At 55.1% G+C, this 15,972-nt stretch overlaps 2 protein-coding genes and 1 long non-coding RNA gene across 5 annotated transcripts in view; 2 read left to right on the top strand and 1 right to left on the bottom strand.

Moving 5' to 3' along the window:
- RYR1 (ryanodine receptor 1) overlaps positions 1 to 592 on the top strand; it is a 116,005-nt gene extending 115,413 nt beyond the window's left edge. For both annotated transcript variants that reach the window (XM_082437632.1, XM_082437631.1), the window contains one exon: positions 355 to 592. In XM_082437632.1, coding sequence (XP_082293758.1) covers positions 355 to 450 — 96 coding nt within the window. In that variant the 3' untranslated portion in view covers positions 451 to 592. The remainder of the gene's footprint in view (positions 1 to 354) is intronic.
- MAP4K1 (mitogen-activated protein kinase kinase kinase kinase 1) lies at positions 453 to 15,925 on the bottom strand. 2 transcript variants are annotated; one of them, XM_082437648.1, is made up of 31 exons: positions 15,643 to 15,925; positions 15,416 to 15,473; positions 15,212 to 15,302; positions 14,414 to 14,478; positions 12,867 to 12,922; positions 12,729 to 12,776; positions 12,530 to 12,572; positions 12,368 to 12,440; positions 11,784 to 11,915; positions 11,294 to 11,356; positions 11,102 to 11,183; positions 10,359 to 10,475; positions 10,062 to 10,140; positions 9,529 to 9,587; positions 9,411 to 9,454; positions 9,289 to 9,333; positions 8,518 to 8,560; positions 7,918 to 8,080; positions 7,742 to 7,824; positions 7,267 to 7,351; positions 6,194 to 6,270; positions 6,043 to 6,103; positions 5,162 to 5,270; positions 5,017 to 5,075; positions 4,728 to 4,831; positions 4,025 to 4,199; positions 3,708 to 3,773; positions 3,417 to 3,506; positions 3,262 to 3,332; positions 2,529 to 2,584; positions 453 to 865 (listed from the first exon to the last, which is right to left on the bottom strand). In XM_082437648.1, the coding sequence occupies exons 1-31, from the start codon at positions 15,739 to 15,741 to the stop codon at positions 796 to 798; spliced, it is 2,466 nt and encodes an 821-aa protein (XP_082293774.1). In that variant the 5' UTR covers positions 15,742 to 15,925; the 3' UTR covers positions 453 to 795. The 2 variants fall into 2 exon arrangements, with proteins under 2 accessions (XP_082293774.1, XP_082293775.1); XM_082437649.1 differs by having other exon boundaries at positions 3,708 to 3,770.
- On the top strand, positions 4,060 to 5,997 carry LOC309648704. The gene is made up of 3 exons (XR_014256755.1): positions 4,060 to 4,176; positions 4,719 to 4,839; positions 5,726 to 5,997. It is a non-coding gene; the product is annotated as an uncharacterized lncRNA (long non-coding RNA).
- Positions 15,926 to 15,972: the final 47 nt, after the last annotated feature.

Below are 15,972 nucleotides of genomic sequence, written 5' to 3'. Positions count from 1 at the left end.
ACTCTTCATTGCGGTGGCTTCTCTTGTTGTCGAGCGCAGGCTCTAGGCACGCGGGCTTCACTAGTTGCTGCATGCGGACTCGGTAGTTGTGGCTCGCGGGCTCTACAGTGTAGGCTCAGTAGTTGTGCCGCACGGGCTTTGTTGCTCTGTGGCATGTGGGATCTTCCTGGACCAGGGATCGAACCCGTGTCCCCAGCATTGGCAGGCAGATTCTTAACCACTGCACCACCAGGGAAGTCCCGACATGGTGAATTTTAATATAAGGTCAATCAGCAGGTGACAGTAAAAAGCTCATATCAATATGAAGCATTTGAAGATGTGACCAACCAACCCTTCCCCATCCCCCACCCCTAGGAGTCTTACGTCTGGAAGATGTACCAAGAGAGATGTTGGGATTTCTTCCCAGCTGGCGATTGTTTCCGCAAGCAGTATGAGGACCAGCTTAGCTGAGACACCCCCAGCTGGCCCTTCACCCCCACCTCAAGGTCCTTATTCTCACAGCAAGCCCCTTAGCCCCCAAATCCCTCCCCCCAAGGCGGCTGGGGGAGGGTGACCATGTACTGGCAAAATAAAGTCTGTGCTACACCCCTGATATTGTGTTGGATTGTTGACATTTGTGGGGTGGGTGGGCATACAGGAATTCTGCCCTCCTCTCCCCCGCCAACCCAAGAAAACCAAGATGGCAGCAGAGACTGAAGTCATGTTTATTTGGAGACAGGGACATGTCGTGATCACTAATGTGTGTCCGCTGGGGAGGGAGGGGTGGGGACTAGTTCCTGACACCCCCTCAGGGACTCATTCCTGGATGTAGAGGTTGCTGGGGGCAGTAGGATCATCTGCTGGGCGTGTCTCCACCACCACAGGCCTGGGGAAGGAAGAGAGAAGTCAGTTCATTCATTCATTTGTTCATTCCTTCATCTGCAGAGGAGTTTATAGAGTCTTTGCCAGCACAATGCTGGGCTATAGCAGTGAATGAGCACACATGGCCCCTGCCCTCAGGGAGCTCAATCTAGAGCAGGAGACCAACATGAATCAGTGAATCAGATGAGTGCAAAGAAGCATGAGGCACATAGCAGGGAAACCTAGCCCAAGAGGTCAGCCAAGGTGCCCCCAAAGAATGGATGGTGGAGCCTGAAAGAGGCTCAGGAGGGAACTTGGTGAAAAGGCAGGGAAGAGTGTTCTGGGCAGAGAGAACAGCCTGTGCAAAGGCCTTGAGGTGGGAGAGAGCCTGGGGTTTGACTGCAGAAGTCATGGTTTGTGGGCTGTGACCAGGATTGGGTACTTATCTTGAGGTCACGAGAAGGACTTAAACAGGTGGAGAGTGACACAATCAGATCTGGATTTTAAAAGACCCCTCTGGGCTTCCCTGGTGGCACAGTGGTTAAGAATCCTCCTGCCAATGCAGAGGACACAGGTTTGAGACCTGGTCTGGGAAGATCCCACATGCCATGGAACAACTAAGCCCGTGCGCCACAACTACTGAGCCTGCGCTCTAGAGGCCGCGAGCCACACTAGTGAGTCCATGCACCACAACTACTGAAGCCTGCGCGCCTAGAGCCCATGCTGCGCAACAAGAGAAGCCACCGCAATGAGAAGCCCGTGTACTGCAACGAAGAGTAGCCCCTGCTCGCCGAAACTAGAGAAAGCCTGCGCGCAGCAACGAAGACCCAACACAGCCAAAAATAAAGAAAGAAAAAAAAGATAACATCACCAGTAATGGGACAAAACATGTGCTTCCTGATCTGATGCAGTGAAAGGACACACCATCATTTCTGTGGTATTCCTGCCCCAAACGCTTAACCTGGAAACCTCAAACCCAATTGAGGGACATTCCGTAAAACAAATTTCCTGTACTCTTCCAAAGAGTCAAGGTCATGAAAAGCCAGGAAAGTCTGAAGAATTGTCCTAGGCTCAAGACTAAAGAAACATTACTCGAAAATGCAGCCCATCATCCTGGATTATATCCTGGACGAGAAAAAAAGTATTATTTTTTGGTTATAGAGAGCAAGGGCATCATTGGAACAACTGGTGAGACTTGAATGAGCGTGTGAATTAGAAGGTAGTGATAGTTCAGTATTATTTTCTTGATTTTGACAGCTGTATTGTGGTTTGTAAGAGTATGTCCTTGCCTTCATTTAGGAAACATACACTGAAGTATTTAGGGGTAAATTGGTATCACGTCTGCAATTCACATGCAAATAGAAAAAAATTATATATATATGAAAGGGAAGAATAAAGCAAATGTGGTTAAAAAAATAATATATGGGGAATCTGGGTGAAGGGGATACACAATTTTTAAATTTTTGCAACTTCTCTGAGAGTCTAAAATTATGTCAAAATAAAAAGTTAGGATAAAAATTTTAAAAATGAAAATTCCACCTTGGCTGCTATGTGGGGAATGGACTATGAGGGCAGAGATGGAAGCAGGGAGACCAGGTGAGAGGATGTCCAGGCCAAGATACAGGTGGCTGGGGATACCTCCGGATGCCCTCTCCACATCAGAAGCCCCCTCCTTCCCGAGTTCATACCTGGGGGAGCCAAGCAGACGGAAGGTGAGGGTGGGGTCTCTCAGCTCCTGCAGCAGCTGGGGGGAAAGGTGCTGTGTCAGTGCCTAGAAGACTCCTCCCCTCTCCTTTAAAGAGAGCAGGGGACGAGGTCTCTGAACTCCTCAGGTCCAGAAATAATCATTCTTGCTAACACCGCTCATCAGCTGTGTGACCTCAGGCGAGTTACTTAACCTCTCTGCACCTCAGAGTACTAACCTTTTAAATCATAGTACCTACCTGATAGGCAATCACGAAGATTAAGTAAAATACAAAACTGTAAGGGCAGAGCCTGACACATGGTGTTCTGTGAGCTAAGCACCATTTTTCACTCCATTTTCCACTCCATTTTCCGGATGAGAAAAGTGAGGCACAGGAAGATTAAGTCATTTGCCTAAGGTCATTCAGCTGGATTCCAACCCAGGCAGTCTGGGCCACGCTCTTAACCCACATATCTCTACAGTGACCCCATTTTATAGTTGGGAGCCTGAGGCTCAGAGAGGAGCAAAGTCCCTTACACAAGGTCACACAGTGACCCTGGATGAGGTCTGGACCTAAGAGACACTGGGGTAGAGAAGGGGACCTGTCTGAACTGAGCCTAGAGGAAGCTTCTCCTCCAGGACTTCACACCCTGACTCGGTTCTCCCAGTCCATCTGATGAATGAGATGACTGACATGGGAGGGGCTGGGTTGCAGGTGCTGGGATGGAGGAGCTTACCTGGTCCGAGCCTAGAGCCCACACCTGCACTCCATGCTTCCAGAAGGCCTGGAGCCGACCCCCGACCATAGCTGGGAGGAAAGCAGTGCCTGTTACCCTTGGCTTTCACTTAAGCCTCCAAGCTGGACCCCGGACCCTATCATCCCGGCACATACCCACGGCCTCCACTGCTTCAGTCATGGGGATCTCTGGAGTTCGAAGCCCCCTGACTGGGGCCCCCTCTGGGGTCACCAGCTTCAGAGACCCTAGAAGGAGGTAGAGCGGGGGCTTTAAGAGCAGTAAGCGGGACTTAGAAGGTTACGGAGGGACCAGACAATAAATTCAGCGTGAGAAGCAAAGCAGGACGGGCAAGGACTGGAGGGTCTCAGCGTTTCTGAGAGAGGTACGGGTTCTGGGGGTCGGAGATCTAGGAATAGTGGGGGAAAGGGAGGGAGGAAGGTTCTTACCGTCCATCAACACCATCACCTTGTCTTCCTCGACCTGAGTCACCTGTACTGGTCCCTTGTGCTCTGCTTGAGAGGCGGGGGGGTTCAAGGACCCTTTCCACCTCACTCCGCCTTTCCCAAGCAAGCGGGCTAAACCTCGCCCATCATAGAGTTCCCCACTCCCCTATCATCAATCTCACCAATTATATATACCCAATGATCTCCCGCTCCCTCTCGTTTCAACCCCTTTCTCAATTACGCCTCAGGCTAAGCACCGTCCAGCCACCCAGACCCACCCCTCCCAAACTGATAAGCCCCACCCCTCCCAGAGCCTGCACCTGTGCTCATCTCGCCCAGCCAGCAGGAGAGCGCGCCGAAGCGCACGGTGTGGAAGAGCACCGACTTCGCCGGCCGCCCAGGGCTCACGCCGATGCACACGGCGGGCAGCTCGGAGCCTGGCCCGGTCAGCAGTGCAAACACCGGCAGAGGCGTAGGTAGCGGGAACAGCACCTGCTGCGGAACGCGCAGGGAGGGGGGGGCTCAGAGGAGGCTTAGGGCGGGGCCTGAAAAGGGGCGGGGTCTTGGAGGACAGTGGGCGTGGGGCTTCCGAAGTATTTCCTAAGTATTTTCTTGCCAAGAAACTTCAGGGGGTGAGGCCTCAGAGGGCTTAGAAATTGACGGGTGTGCTCTCAGAGTGGGCGTAGCTTCCGTTTGGGGGCGTGCCGCCTTGGCGACAGAGAGGCAGGGCCCCCGGGCGCTGTGGCCCCAAAGGCAGCAAAGTCCCCTTAGAGACTCAAAGAACCTGAATGGGGTCTCCTTAGAGATGGGGGGAGGGGCATAGGGCCTGAAGAATAATTAGACCAGGGGTGAGGAGCGGAGCTGAAAGATCAGTGAGGAGCCTCCAGGTAGGCGGGGCCTTGGGGAGATCGGGGCGGGGCCTCGGGTGGAAGGCCGGGTTCGTGGAGCTCTCAACAGAAGCGTAGAGTGGATGGCCCTGGCCACCCAATCTGACAAAGTCCCCAGCGTCTGCAGGCTCCCTACCCGGACCAGCAGGAACTTGTTCATGGGCTGGTACCACTGAAGCAGGACCACGGATGTCTCCAATGCCCCACACAGGAAGGGGCCCCCGGAGCTCGTGCCCTCTGCTGTGGAGGTAAGGATGGGTTAGGGTATATCCTCTCTCCCCTGCTCCGCCCCCCAAAGGCCACACATCTTTCCCCGGGCTCTGTTCACCCTGCCTTAACTCTGCAATCCTTTCGGGTCGAGAGGGAGTCCAAGTCCCGCCCCTGGCCCCGCCCCCTCTCTGCACACCCATGGGGTTTTCTCTCACCCACACAGCACGCCCGGCAGCCTTTGGTGTCCTGGATCTTAGTGGAGACCATGTTCTTCCTGCAGAAGAAGGGAGGCGTGAATGGGGGGACGGACGGCAGAAATGAGGCATTAGAGGGGTCAGAGGTGCCACTGCGGGCTGGTACCTTGCCAGTAGCCGGTGGGGGCTAATGTGAGCGATGGGGCTTCCTGCTCTGGCCTCTTTCCGTTCCAGTAGGCCCAAGATGCTATGAGAATACAGGTGGGGGGTCTTCCCTGCAGTGTGTGTATGTAGGGGAAGCAGGCAGTTATAGGACACTGCACACTCCCACCTTTTCCCTATCCCATCACTTGGCACCATCCCTTTAAAATGCCCAAGGCTTCAAGTCTCAAGCACCTTTATTCACTCATTTTTCATGCAACATATTTTAAATGCCCACTGTAGGCCAGGCACTGTGCTTGGCTCTGGTGAACAATGGTGAGTAAAATAATTACGTTCCCTACCCTCACGGTGCTTGTAGCCACATGACAAATGATGAACACTTAACCAGTCAGATGAAGTTACACACATTACAAAATTTAAGAAGAAACATATCTACAAATTCTGCAAAAGTTTGTCATCACAAACTTTTGGCTTGGGGTCTCCTCATAAACTAGAAATTCTTTTACACAAAGTGTTTATAAAACAATGACATGTAATTTTAATCTACAACTTGCTCGCTCTATTTTAGTAAAGCATGGAACAAGTACTAACTGTCATCTGAACATCAAAGAAATGTAAAGACTGACTTCTTGTGGGAATTACCTCAAAACTGACTTGAGAGGTGGGCACTACTGTGAGCCCCATTTTACAGATGGGGAAACTGAGGCTCAGGGAGAAGTCTCTTGCCCCAAGTCCCACAGTGGAAAAGTGGCTGGAGTTTGAACTGTAGGCTCTGTGAAGGGGTAGCCTAATTTTTTTTCAGCCGTGCCCATCTATCTCCCAACCCCTTGACCCTTGACTCCTTAAGTTCTGACTCCCCACCCTCCCACCCAGCCATAGCCAGACCTGAGAGAGACATGAGGACATTGTTGATAGAGTACACCCAGGTAGTCCGGCTAGAAAAAAGCTGCAGAGGAAGGGGAGATGGCTCCTGTAAGACCCCAGCAACCCCAACTCCAGCTCCCACCCTTGGCCCATCCTAGGTGCTGCCCCTCACCATCTCCAGCGTGGCCTCCTGATCATTTCGGTTCAAGATGAAAATGCCTTCCTCGGCCCCCAGGAGCAGGTGCTGGTCTGGGGAGCACAGACGTGAGGATGCTGGGACCTGCCTCATCGTGGGGGACCTCCCAGACCCCCCTATGGCCCCAAACACTGGTACTCTGTTCCCCAGCCCTGACCCTCAATTCTCTGCTCTCCCTCCAAACTGACACTTCCGGCCTCTGTTTCCCCAAATCTGAACTCAAACCCTGACCAGTTCCCCTGAGCTGATCTCACTCTCACCAGCCTCTGATCACCACCGGTTCTGGTGGTTCCTCCATCCCTGACTCGCAAATCCTGACCCTCTGTCCCCTCAATTCTGCCCCCAACATTAGATGTGACTCCCCGAATAGCCCTCTAAATTCTGTCCCTCTTTCTCCCCAGTTCTGGTCCCTGAATGCTAATCCTATCTCAACACTGATCCTCAGACAGCCCTACATATGGCTTTTTCTGTCCAGTGTGACCCCAAAAACTCTAATACTGTTTCCTTAACATTTATCCCTCACTGACCTTGTCTCCACATCTTTGATCCCCAGACTCCCTCCCTTTCTGCTACATTCTAACCCCTAAAACTCCTGGCCCCAAAAACCTACAACTGAGGTTAATGGGGTCCAACTGTCCTGGATCTTGTACCCCAAACTCTGACCTTTCTGCTATATCTGACACTCCTTTTTAAAAATTTATTTAGTTAGTTAGTTAGGCCACACCGCACAGCATGTGGGACCTTAGTTCCCCGACCAGGGATCGAACCCGTGCCCCCTGCAGCGGAAGCGCGGAGTCTTAACCACTGGACCGCTGGGGAAGTCTCATATCTGACACTCCTAGCCTCCAAACTCTAATTTTCCTAGTCTTCACTCTCAAACCCATCTTCACTCTACCCATCTTTGATCCCTCAACTCCACCTGTAACTCCTGGCTCTGCCCCTGCCTCAGCTCTGCCACTCCCTACCCTCCCCTGTCCCTGCCTTTGCGCCTTCCATTAAGGGCCCTCCCCGTCCCCGCCACATTCTCCATGACCCTCCTGAATGCTCACCCTTGGTGGAGGGGTGCGTCCAGGCTGCCGTGCTGTGGATCCGGAGGGGGCAGCCATTGAATAACTTTACAAGAAGGGCACATCCCTGGGTGGGCCATGGGGGCGGGGCAGCAGCAGATCCAGCAAAAGGGAGGAGGGGACAGGAAGGCGGGTGGTTAAGATTTGGAAGCGAGAGTGCCAAGGTTCAAATCCTGCCTCTGCTTCCTCAAAGGTTTATACCTTGGAAAGCTACTTACCCCTCTGTGCCTCAGTTTCCCCAGTTTGAAATGGGGGATAATACCTATCTCTACGACATCTACCGCTTTCTGTGAAGGTATACACCTTGCAAAGACACGAGATCGGTGTCTGGCACAGAGGAACTGCTCAACATATGTCACTTGTTATATTATTAGTCTTCCCAGCCCGACCCCCCGACTCCCACCAGGCGTCCCCAGCCCCATCCAGACGTGAGAGTCCTCAGCATGGCTGGCCTCACCTTTCTCTTCATCTTTTCCTTCTTGGGGGGCAACAGTGGGGGCTGGTCAGGCTCCCGGGGGGCTGGGTTCCAGAGTGAGGGTTCTGAGATGGGGTGGGGAAAATCAGCCCCCAAAACCCCCCTACCCCTGCCCCACCCCACCTCCGCCCACCTCCCACCCCAGCCTGCCCTGTCACCTGAGTGGGCAGTTAGGTGGGGGCTTCGGGTGGCTGGGGGAGGCCCAAGATGGGGGGTGCGTGGGGGAGGCCCACTGGCACATCGGACCAGCACCCCCGGGCTCAGCTGTCCCTCATCCCCAGTCCCCCCAGGACCCTCGTCCGATGGAGAACGGAACTTGGGCTTTGGAGAGAGAGAAGGAGGGTGGGGGAATACATTAGATGATCTGAGAGAGAGGGTGCCCTGCAATCTGCCTCCACCAGAACTGACAGTAGGTCATGGCTCTGACCTTCCCCACGATGTCCATCCACCACTCCAGCCTTCCCCTCTAACCCACGCCCAACATCAACACATGCCAGCAACTAAAGGGTGAGTGCTGGGTGCAGCAGGCATTTCCAGGGACCAGCTACTGACCAGTGTCCATCGGGCTAAATATTTTGAGTCCCACCCGTAGGGTCAGGGTTACCACTTCCAGATCCCAATGTGCTTAACAACCCAGTCTTCCCAGACTTCAAAAGACCCGGCATCCCAGACTCCAGCGCTAGAGGGCTCAGTATCCCAGCATCTATGGACTCTGGCCTCCTGGCCCCCTGGCCCCCAGCTCTGACCCAGGGCCTTACCTTGGGGGGCAGTGGAGGAGGTGTGTCTTCTGCAGGGGTGGGGCTGGAACACAAAGATGGGGTAAGCAGGTGCGGGTGTGGGGAACAAGCACTGGGGAGAGTTGGGGCCAGAGGTCTGAGCTCAGGAGGCTCAGGGGTGACGCGGTCTGGGCTGGGGCTGAGGGCTAAAGGACTGATAGCCATGATGATAATAGTAACAGCAACTCTTGGATATCGAGTGCCGACAATGCATCAAGTCTCTGCATCTTTACGCCCACCTAGGAACACAGACCACGTGAGCTGCTGGGGGTCAGGTGCTCACTTGGTGCTGGGCACGCTGCCCTTGAGCCCATGACAGACGAGGCGTGTGGAATGGATGGGTGGGCCCTGAGGCTGACACAGGCCTGGGGCTGGGGGAGATGGGGGCCTGGGCCGACTGCTGGGGCTGAGGGCCTGACATGGGGGAAAGGTTCAGCCTGAGACTGGGTGAGATGAAGAAGGATGAGGGCTGGGGGGTTGAGGGTTAGGGCTGCAGTTGAGGCCTGGGGGTGGGAGCAAAATCTGGCAGGAGCTGGGGACTGAGATGTAGCAGGGGGCCCAGGGTGGAGTGGGGGTGGGGTTGAGGGTCAGGAGTCCGGGGTGAAGGAAGGTGGGGGCATTGAGGGTCCAGTCAGGGGTCAGGGGTCAGCGCTGAGTGGTAGAAGGAAAGCAGGGGCTGAGGCTGGGGTCGGGGTGAAAGGAAGGCGGGGTAGGAAGGTGGGAGCTGGGTGGGGGCCTGTGGAGCTGTCTTACATGTCCACATCGTCGTAATCATCATCGGACTCCGACAGGTGCCTCCTGAGGACGGACAGGTATGAGCCTCGGGTGGTCCCCACATGTAGCCCAGCCTCCCTCCCATCCTGAGGGTCCCTGACCTAGGACTGCTGCTCCTGAAGTCTCCAGGGGGCTGTAAGCGAGCCTGCGGGATAGTAAAGGGTCAGCAGTGGCCCAGGGGGAGGGGAGGGCGGTTGGGCGGCAGGGGAGGCCTCTCACCGTGTCGGCTGTGGGTCTGGACTCCATGCCTCTGAGCTTCCTGAACTCCATGTGCCGCCCTGGGGGTAACACACAGTGAGCTGGGGACGTGGATTTGGGAACAGAAAGAGTAGAATTGGGGGTGGGGTCTGGGATCAGGGTCTTAGGACTGGAGCTGTCCCTACAGGGGAGGGATCTTGGTTTACAGGGGTCTCATTTGGGGGTCAGGGTTTGAGATCAGGGAGCTGGGGGCTCAGAATGGTTACAGAGTGTTTGTTTTGAGGTTCCACCTGGGTACCAAGGATCAGACAAAGATTTCTGAGGTCTCTGGGAGTCCTGGTGGTTGTGGGAAGTCTCAGGGGGTCTGTGTGCAGGACAGAGAGGTGGGGGTCTCTAGAGTCATTTTGTAGATCAGGTGGTGATGAGGCTTTCTCTGGGGTCTCCTGCGGGGTCAGATGGGGATGGGGGTCTCTGGGGTCTCTGGCAATCTGATGAGGGGGCATCTCTTGGCTTATAGGGTCAGGTGTCCCCAAGCGTAAGGATTCTCTACTCACGACAGCAATCCGCGTCTGGGATCCCCAGAGAGCTGGAGCGATGGGTGGATCTGATCCGCCGAGGGATGGCGGGGGGGAGCTGGGCAGAGTGGCGGCTGCATCAGGCCCATGCCCTCTAGCAGCCCTCACCACCCTGTGGGCCCAGCTTGGAGCCCTTGGCCCTCCCATAACCTCTGTGCCTCCAGCCCTGTGCCAAGCTCCCCATCCTCACTGGCTTTTTTCCTTCTAAGAGAGGCAGCAAGGGGGTGTTCCAGGCAGGGGAACAGCGTGAGCAAAGTGGGGGGGCGGGTCCCTCACCTCAGGCTCCTCATCTTCAATCTCGCCAACAGGGGCCCCCTTCCCTGGGTTCCTCAGTTTGTCAAGAAGATCTACGATCAGGCCTCTGTTTAGCCCGGGTTGGGACACCAGTTGATGCTGGGGGAGGGGAGGAGGGTGTCAGCAGACAGAGGGCTGGGCTGGAGAGAGAGGGTTGGGACGAGGGGCTGGAGAACCTATCTAAGGGAATCTGGTGGGGAAGTTGCCAACAGAGGAAGAAGGCAGGGAATTCTGGGGACCTGGGGGATTCTGAGGAGTCTGACGGGATTAGAAGAATTTAGGGTAGGGGACTTCCCTGGCGGTCCAGTGGTTAAGAGTCCCGCTTCCACTGCAGGGGGCGCGGGCTCGATCGCTAGTCATGGAAATAAGATCCCTCATGCCGCACATCGCGGCCAAAAAAAAAAAGAATTTAGGGTAGTTGGAGAATTCCAGAGGTGTCTTAGAGGGGACTGGAGTTCCCCTGGAATTCCAAAGCACACCCAGGAATGGGTCCGGAAGCCCTTGGGAATTTGTGAGTTTTAAGAACTCAGTGTATCTTGGACAAAGGTCTGGGATACAATTTGGAGAGTCTTGGGGATCCCTGGGGAATTCGGAGGGACTAGGGACTTTGAAAGGGCCATGAGGGTTCTGTGGAATGAAATTATCAACGTTCTAGGGAGCTGTGGGAGGCCCTGGGGGATTCCGGGGGTGAGTCTGGGAAGGCTTCTCTGGGAGGGGAGGTTTACACTGAGCATCTTGGTGGCGCCGGGTCGTTTCTTGGGGCTCTTAGTGAGGGTGACTTTGACAAAGTTGTGGAAGGCAGCCGACCTTGGGAGGAAGAAGGCAAGTTCTGCGGTGAGGGCACCAGAGACCCTCCCCTCAGACCATCACCCCTGGTTCCACCCCCCTTCTCCCTCCTTCCCATCAACCTCTCCTACCATTTGCCTTTTTCCTTTAGCCTTGGGGGCTGGTAGCCACTCTTGGTCATGAGGAAGAGAACTCTATAAGAGTAGGACAGAATATGGGGTTCAGACTTTCCAGTGGAGGTCAGACCTCGTGGCTCAAGGGAACCCCAGTAGCACTAAGATCAGCAGAGAGCCAAGTGAGGGACGGAATGAGAACAAGGGTTAGGATTTCCAAGGCATGGGATGCCACTTCTAGGGGATACCGCTTATCGCATGACAGAGCTCCTGCAGTCTCGGAGGGAGCCGCAAGATGGTGCTCCCTGTACCGGGGGCTCCTGGTGTGGAGGGCTGCAGAAAAGGCTTTCTGGGCTGAGGGGAGCCTGAGGGTCTCGGATGGAGCTCAGAGCAAGGGGGTGTCTCCTGTAGGGGGTCTTGTGGTGGGGAAGCAGGCTGGGGGCTGGTGTCCAGGGTCAGAGTTGAGTGGGGTCTCTGGGACTAGGGGGACCTGCCCACATCTGCCTACCTGAGAGGGTGCACGTCAAAGAGCGGTGGTTGTAGCTCGGCTAATTCGATGGCTGTGACGCCCAGGGACCAGATGTCACACAGCTCATTGTATCCCCCCTTCAGGGCCACGGCCGCCACTTCTGGAGCCATCCTGGGGGCAGAGACCCTCAGAGAGCCCAGGCTGACACAGGAGGGGGAGGGGAGACTTTTTGGGGGGTGTAGGAGAGAGAGAAGGAGAACGGGGCATACAGAGAGACAGATGCAGAGAGAAACATAAAGATGGAGAAAGACAGACATAAAGACGGAGCGAGGTAAAGGCAGAGAGGCAGAGACAGAGAGAGAGGGAGGCAAACGTGGACAGATATGGAAAGACAGAGAGATCGGGATAAAAATCAACACAAACACAGAGAGGAACAGGTGGAGGGGGCACAGGGAGTCCTAGGTAAATGGAAAACTCAACAGGGAGCCCAAGAGAAGACAGAACATTCAACAGAGCAAGGTAGAGGCAGGGCAAAAAGCCAGGACGGAGATTCCCAGAGATCCAGGCTGGGAAAAGCTACTGCCCCCTGTACCACCCCTAGCTGCCAGCCAGGCACTCCTCACCAGTAGGGTGTCCCAATGAAAGAGAGGCGTCGAGCCAGCGTTGCCCCGATCTGGGCCGAGATACCAAAGTCAGCTAGAGGCAGAGGGAGAGACATAGTGACCTCCCCTGCCCCCTTGGGCCCCCAGCCAGTCCCCCTCCAGACCCCCACCAGCCACACTCACCCAGTCTGACCTCCCCAGCATCGTTGATGAGGATGTTGGCTCCCTGGGGAAGAGGGGGCGGTTAGAGGCTGTCAGAGATACCCCCCAAGTCCAATGCTGCAGCCACTCCCTGGTGCCACACCACCCTGAGCCGTCCAAGCACCACTCCCATATCCTGGGCTCCCCAGCCACCAAGGCCACCTTTCTGCCCCTAGACCACCTTGATGTCCCGGTGTATCTTCTTCTGTGAGTGCAGATAGGCCAGTCCCTGGGGAGGAGGGTGGACACGGGGGCTGTGAGTGTCCGGGGGCTGGAGCAGGGCCCTGCCCCTACCCAAGCCCACAGAGCACCTCCTCACCTGGAGCACTTCCCGGCAGACATAGCTGATCTGGAGCTCTGACAGGGGGCCTGTCACTGCAAAGGTCACCCCGGTGCGGTGTTGGGTGCGGGCCAGGCCCCTGGCTGCCACCCACACCAGCTGAGAGGGTGCCACATAGGGAGGGGGAAACAGGATGGGACAAGTAGGGAGAGGAGGCAACGGGGTGGTCAGCAACAGAGAGAGGGGCAGCGATGCAGGGAACCAGACGCCGGAGGGAGAGAGATTCATTCAACAGATATTTACCGCGTGTCTACTGTGTGCCAGCCACCGTGGCAGGCACCGGGGATACAGCTGTGGACAAAAGAGGCAGAGATCCCTGCCCTCATGGAGAGAACATTCCGGTGGGGGAGATGGACAGTAGACAAGATAAACAGGTAAGATATACAGTACGTGAGATGCTAATAAATAGTAAGAAGAAAAATAAAGCAAGAAAAGACAACAGGAAATACGTGTGGGAAGGGGTATGACATTTTACACAGGGTGATCAACCCTGAGAAGGTGACGGGGGTGAAGATGGGAGCAGCAAGTGCAAAGGCCCGGAGGCAGGAGAGTGCCTGGTGGGTCTGGAAAGCAGTAAAGTGGATGGAGCGGAGATGAGGTGTGTCCGCTTGGGGTGTGCCAGTGGGGGTCAGACTTGTGGGCTGTGATGAGAAATTTGGGCTTGGCTTTGGAGGAAACTGGAAGGCATGGGAGGGCTCTGAGCAGGGGGTGATGTCACTTTGTAAAATGAGGAAAGGCAGAGAGAGACAGGGAGAGAGACACAGAGAGAAAGAGAATCAGGAACAGACCCAAATTGAGGCAGAGAAAGACAGACATGGTCAGAGAACAAAAAGTGGGAAAACAGACACGGTGAGAAAGAGAGACACAAAGGGGTGAAGAGGATGCACTAGAGAGAGACAGTAGACAGAGGGGTCAGAGACCAGGTCTGACGGGCTGGCGGGGTAAGTCACTTCCTCTCTGTGGGCCTCAGTTTCCCCCTCTGAGAACTTCTTAATGAAGTCCTTCCTTCCTGGCATTTGAGGTCTGAGGCTGGAGGGAGACCGGGAGATGGTCGAAGATAGAGGAGAGCATCAGAAATCTCGAAGTGATCAGAGGCCCACCCCGCCCACACCCTCCAATGCTCTGAGAGTGAAAAGCAGGCTAAGAGAATCAGAAATGCATTCACTATTAAATGAACATGTGGGCACTGATGATGAGCCAGAAATGCAGAAATACTCAAACGCATGAATACACCTTGGTGAGAAAATGCAGACACGGGGAAGATGGGGCAGGGGAAGGAGAGGGGATCATTGCATGCAGAAAGACTCGGGCTGGACTCTCAGGTCCTGGAGGACAGGGCTCAGGGCCCGCTCGGTCACCACAGTATCCCCAGCATCTTCCAGGCCAGGCCAGGCCCAGAGGAGGGGCTGGCTCACTGGGTGAAATATGGACCGTAAAGACAGTCCCAGGAGACACAAAGGCAGAGAGACAGGACAGGCGAATTGGGGGGGCAGGGGCTACCTGGATCCCCTTGCCCTTCCTCTCACCTTGGTAGATGTCCTGGAGAGAACCAGCCCCACAGAATTCCATGCAGATCCAGAGCTTCTGCAGCCTATAACAGTTCAAGAGCAATACTAATAACAGCAGTAATAAATTATTATAGGGTACCTCCTGGCTCACTGTCCATCTTATTCTAGTTCAACAAGAACTTTAATGTAAGAGCTGTCATCTCTCTATTGCCCACTACAGTGAGATCATCCCATTTTACAGATGGGGAAGTTGAGGCTCAGAGAGGAAATATATGTTTAGGGTCAATTGGAATGGAACCCAGGTCTTTGGGCTCCTGACCCATGGCATCCTCTGTCGTCCCATGCTAACCTAGGAGACAGGGTAGAGACCTCACAGGTTGTGGAAGTTCGGAGGGGACAGAGGAGCTAGGATACCAGGTCTGGGGGACAGAGGACATTATTGGGGCATCTGGGATATTAATTTGGGGGTCAGGGAATTTAGGGGTTCGTATTAAAGGAAATGAAAGTGAAACTAGGGGACCCAAAGGGCAAGATGATGAAAGATTAGTTTTAGGGGACTTGGTTTCAGGTTTGGTTACTATGAAGGGATCAGTTTGGTGGACCCCTAGTCAGAAATGGGAGTTATTTATTGGAGATTAGATTTGGGGGTGCTCTGGTCAAAAAAGTGGGACTTTGGGCTGGGGATCAAGTTAGGAGTGCCCCAGTTAAAAATGGGGGTCCAGGATTAGAGGTCAGGTTAGGGGGTACCCTGGTCAGGAATGGGAGCTCGGGGGTAGGGGCTGGGCTGGGTGTCAGGGCAGGTCTGAGGCTCATCACCAGAGATAACTCCCATGGTAGGCAACGATGTTGGCGTGCCGACAAGTTTTCAAGATGAGGATTTCCTTCTGAAGTGTGGAAACATCATCGTCTGCAAGGAGGGGCAGAAGAGAAAAGGCTGCTACAGGGAGGGAGTATGGGGGAGATCCCAGTGTCCCAGGAGGTGGGCGTGTGGGGAAGAAGCTCCTGAGGTCCTCTCCTCACCAGGCTCCATCTTCACCATCTTCAATGCCACCAGGTCCCCCGTCACCTTGTCTCGAGCCTTGTAAAGGGGAAGTTGGCAGTCAGGCGGGCTCCATTCGCCTGAGTTCTTCCTCAGCATCCCTGAATCAAAGCCAAGGACTGGGACCCTCTCACATCCCCTTCCCTTCTTGGGCCTCACCCCAAAGGTCACCGGTTTGAGGGTGCTGGAGAAGGAGGGGGTTCCTTACCTTGAAGACTTCCCCATAGGTGCCGCCACCCAGCCGCTGTAGCAGGTCATAGTGGTCCCGGGGATCCCTATTAAAGATGTCAGGGTCCACGAAGTCCATTCCTGGGGCCCGGAGCTGGGCCTGCGCCCAGGGGCCAGCAGGGCCTCAGGGCTCGGAATGCTGTCACCTCCCTCCTTCCCCACACGCCCTGCACCCGCCTTGCCTCCACCGGCTGTGGCCTCCCCCCTCCCCACTCTCGCTTCCTGCCCCAGCACGGAGCTGTGCAGCCGGCTCCACCCCCTGTCCCCTGGGCCCTAAGAGCCTGTGAGGGGCAGCTTGCCTTGGGACCCA

Source organism: Balaenoptera physalus (genome assembly GCF_965194825.1).
Source record: "Balaenoptera physalus genome assembly, chromosome: 19".
NCBI classification, from domain to species: Eukaryota; Metazoa; Chordata; class Mammalia; order Artiodactyla; family Balaenopteridae; genus Balaenoptera; species Balaenoptera physalus.
The sequence above is the reverse complement of the archived record's forward strand: the minus strand, read 5'-3'. Positions and strand labels throughout refer to the sequence as shown.

Bases quoted from the DNA above. Each gene is read 5' to 3' on its own strand.
- MAP4K1 (XM_082437648.1), bottom strand. From the start codon at position 15,741: ATGGACTTCGTGGACCCTGACATCTTTAATAGGGATCCCCGGGACCAC. The intron at 12,441-12,529 runs GTGAGTGTGGCT...CTCTGCCTCTAG, and splicing joins TGCTGGGGAGGTCAGACTGG to CTGACTTTGGTATCTCGGCC. The intron at 7,825-7,917 runs GTGACAGGGCAG...ACCCCATCTCAG, and splicing joins CCACCTAACTGCCCACTCAG to AACCCTCACTCTGGAACCCA.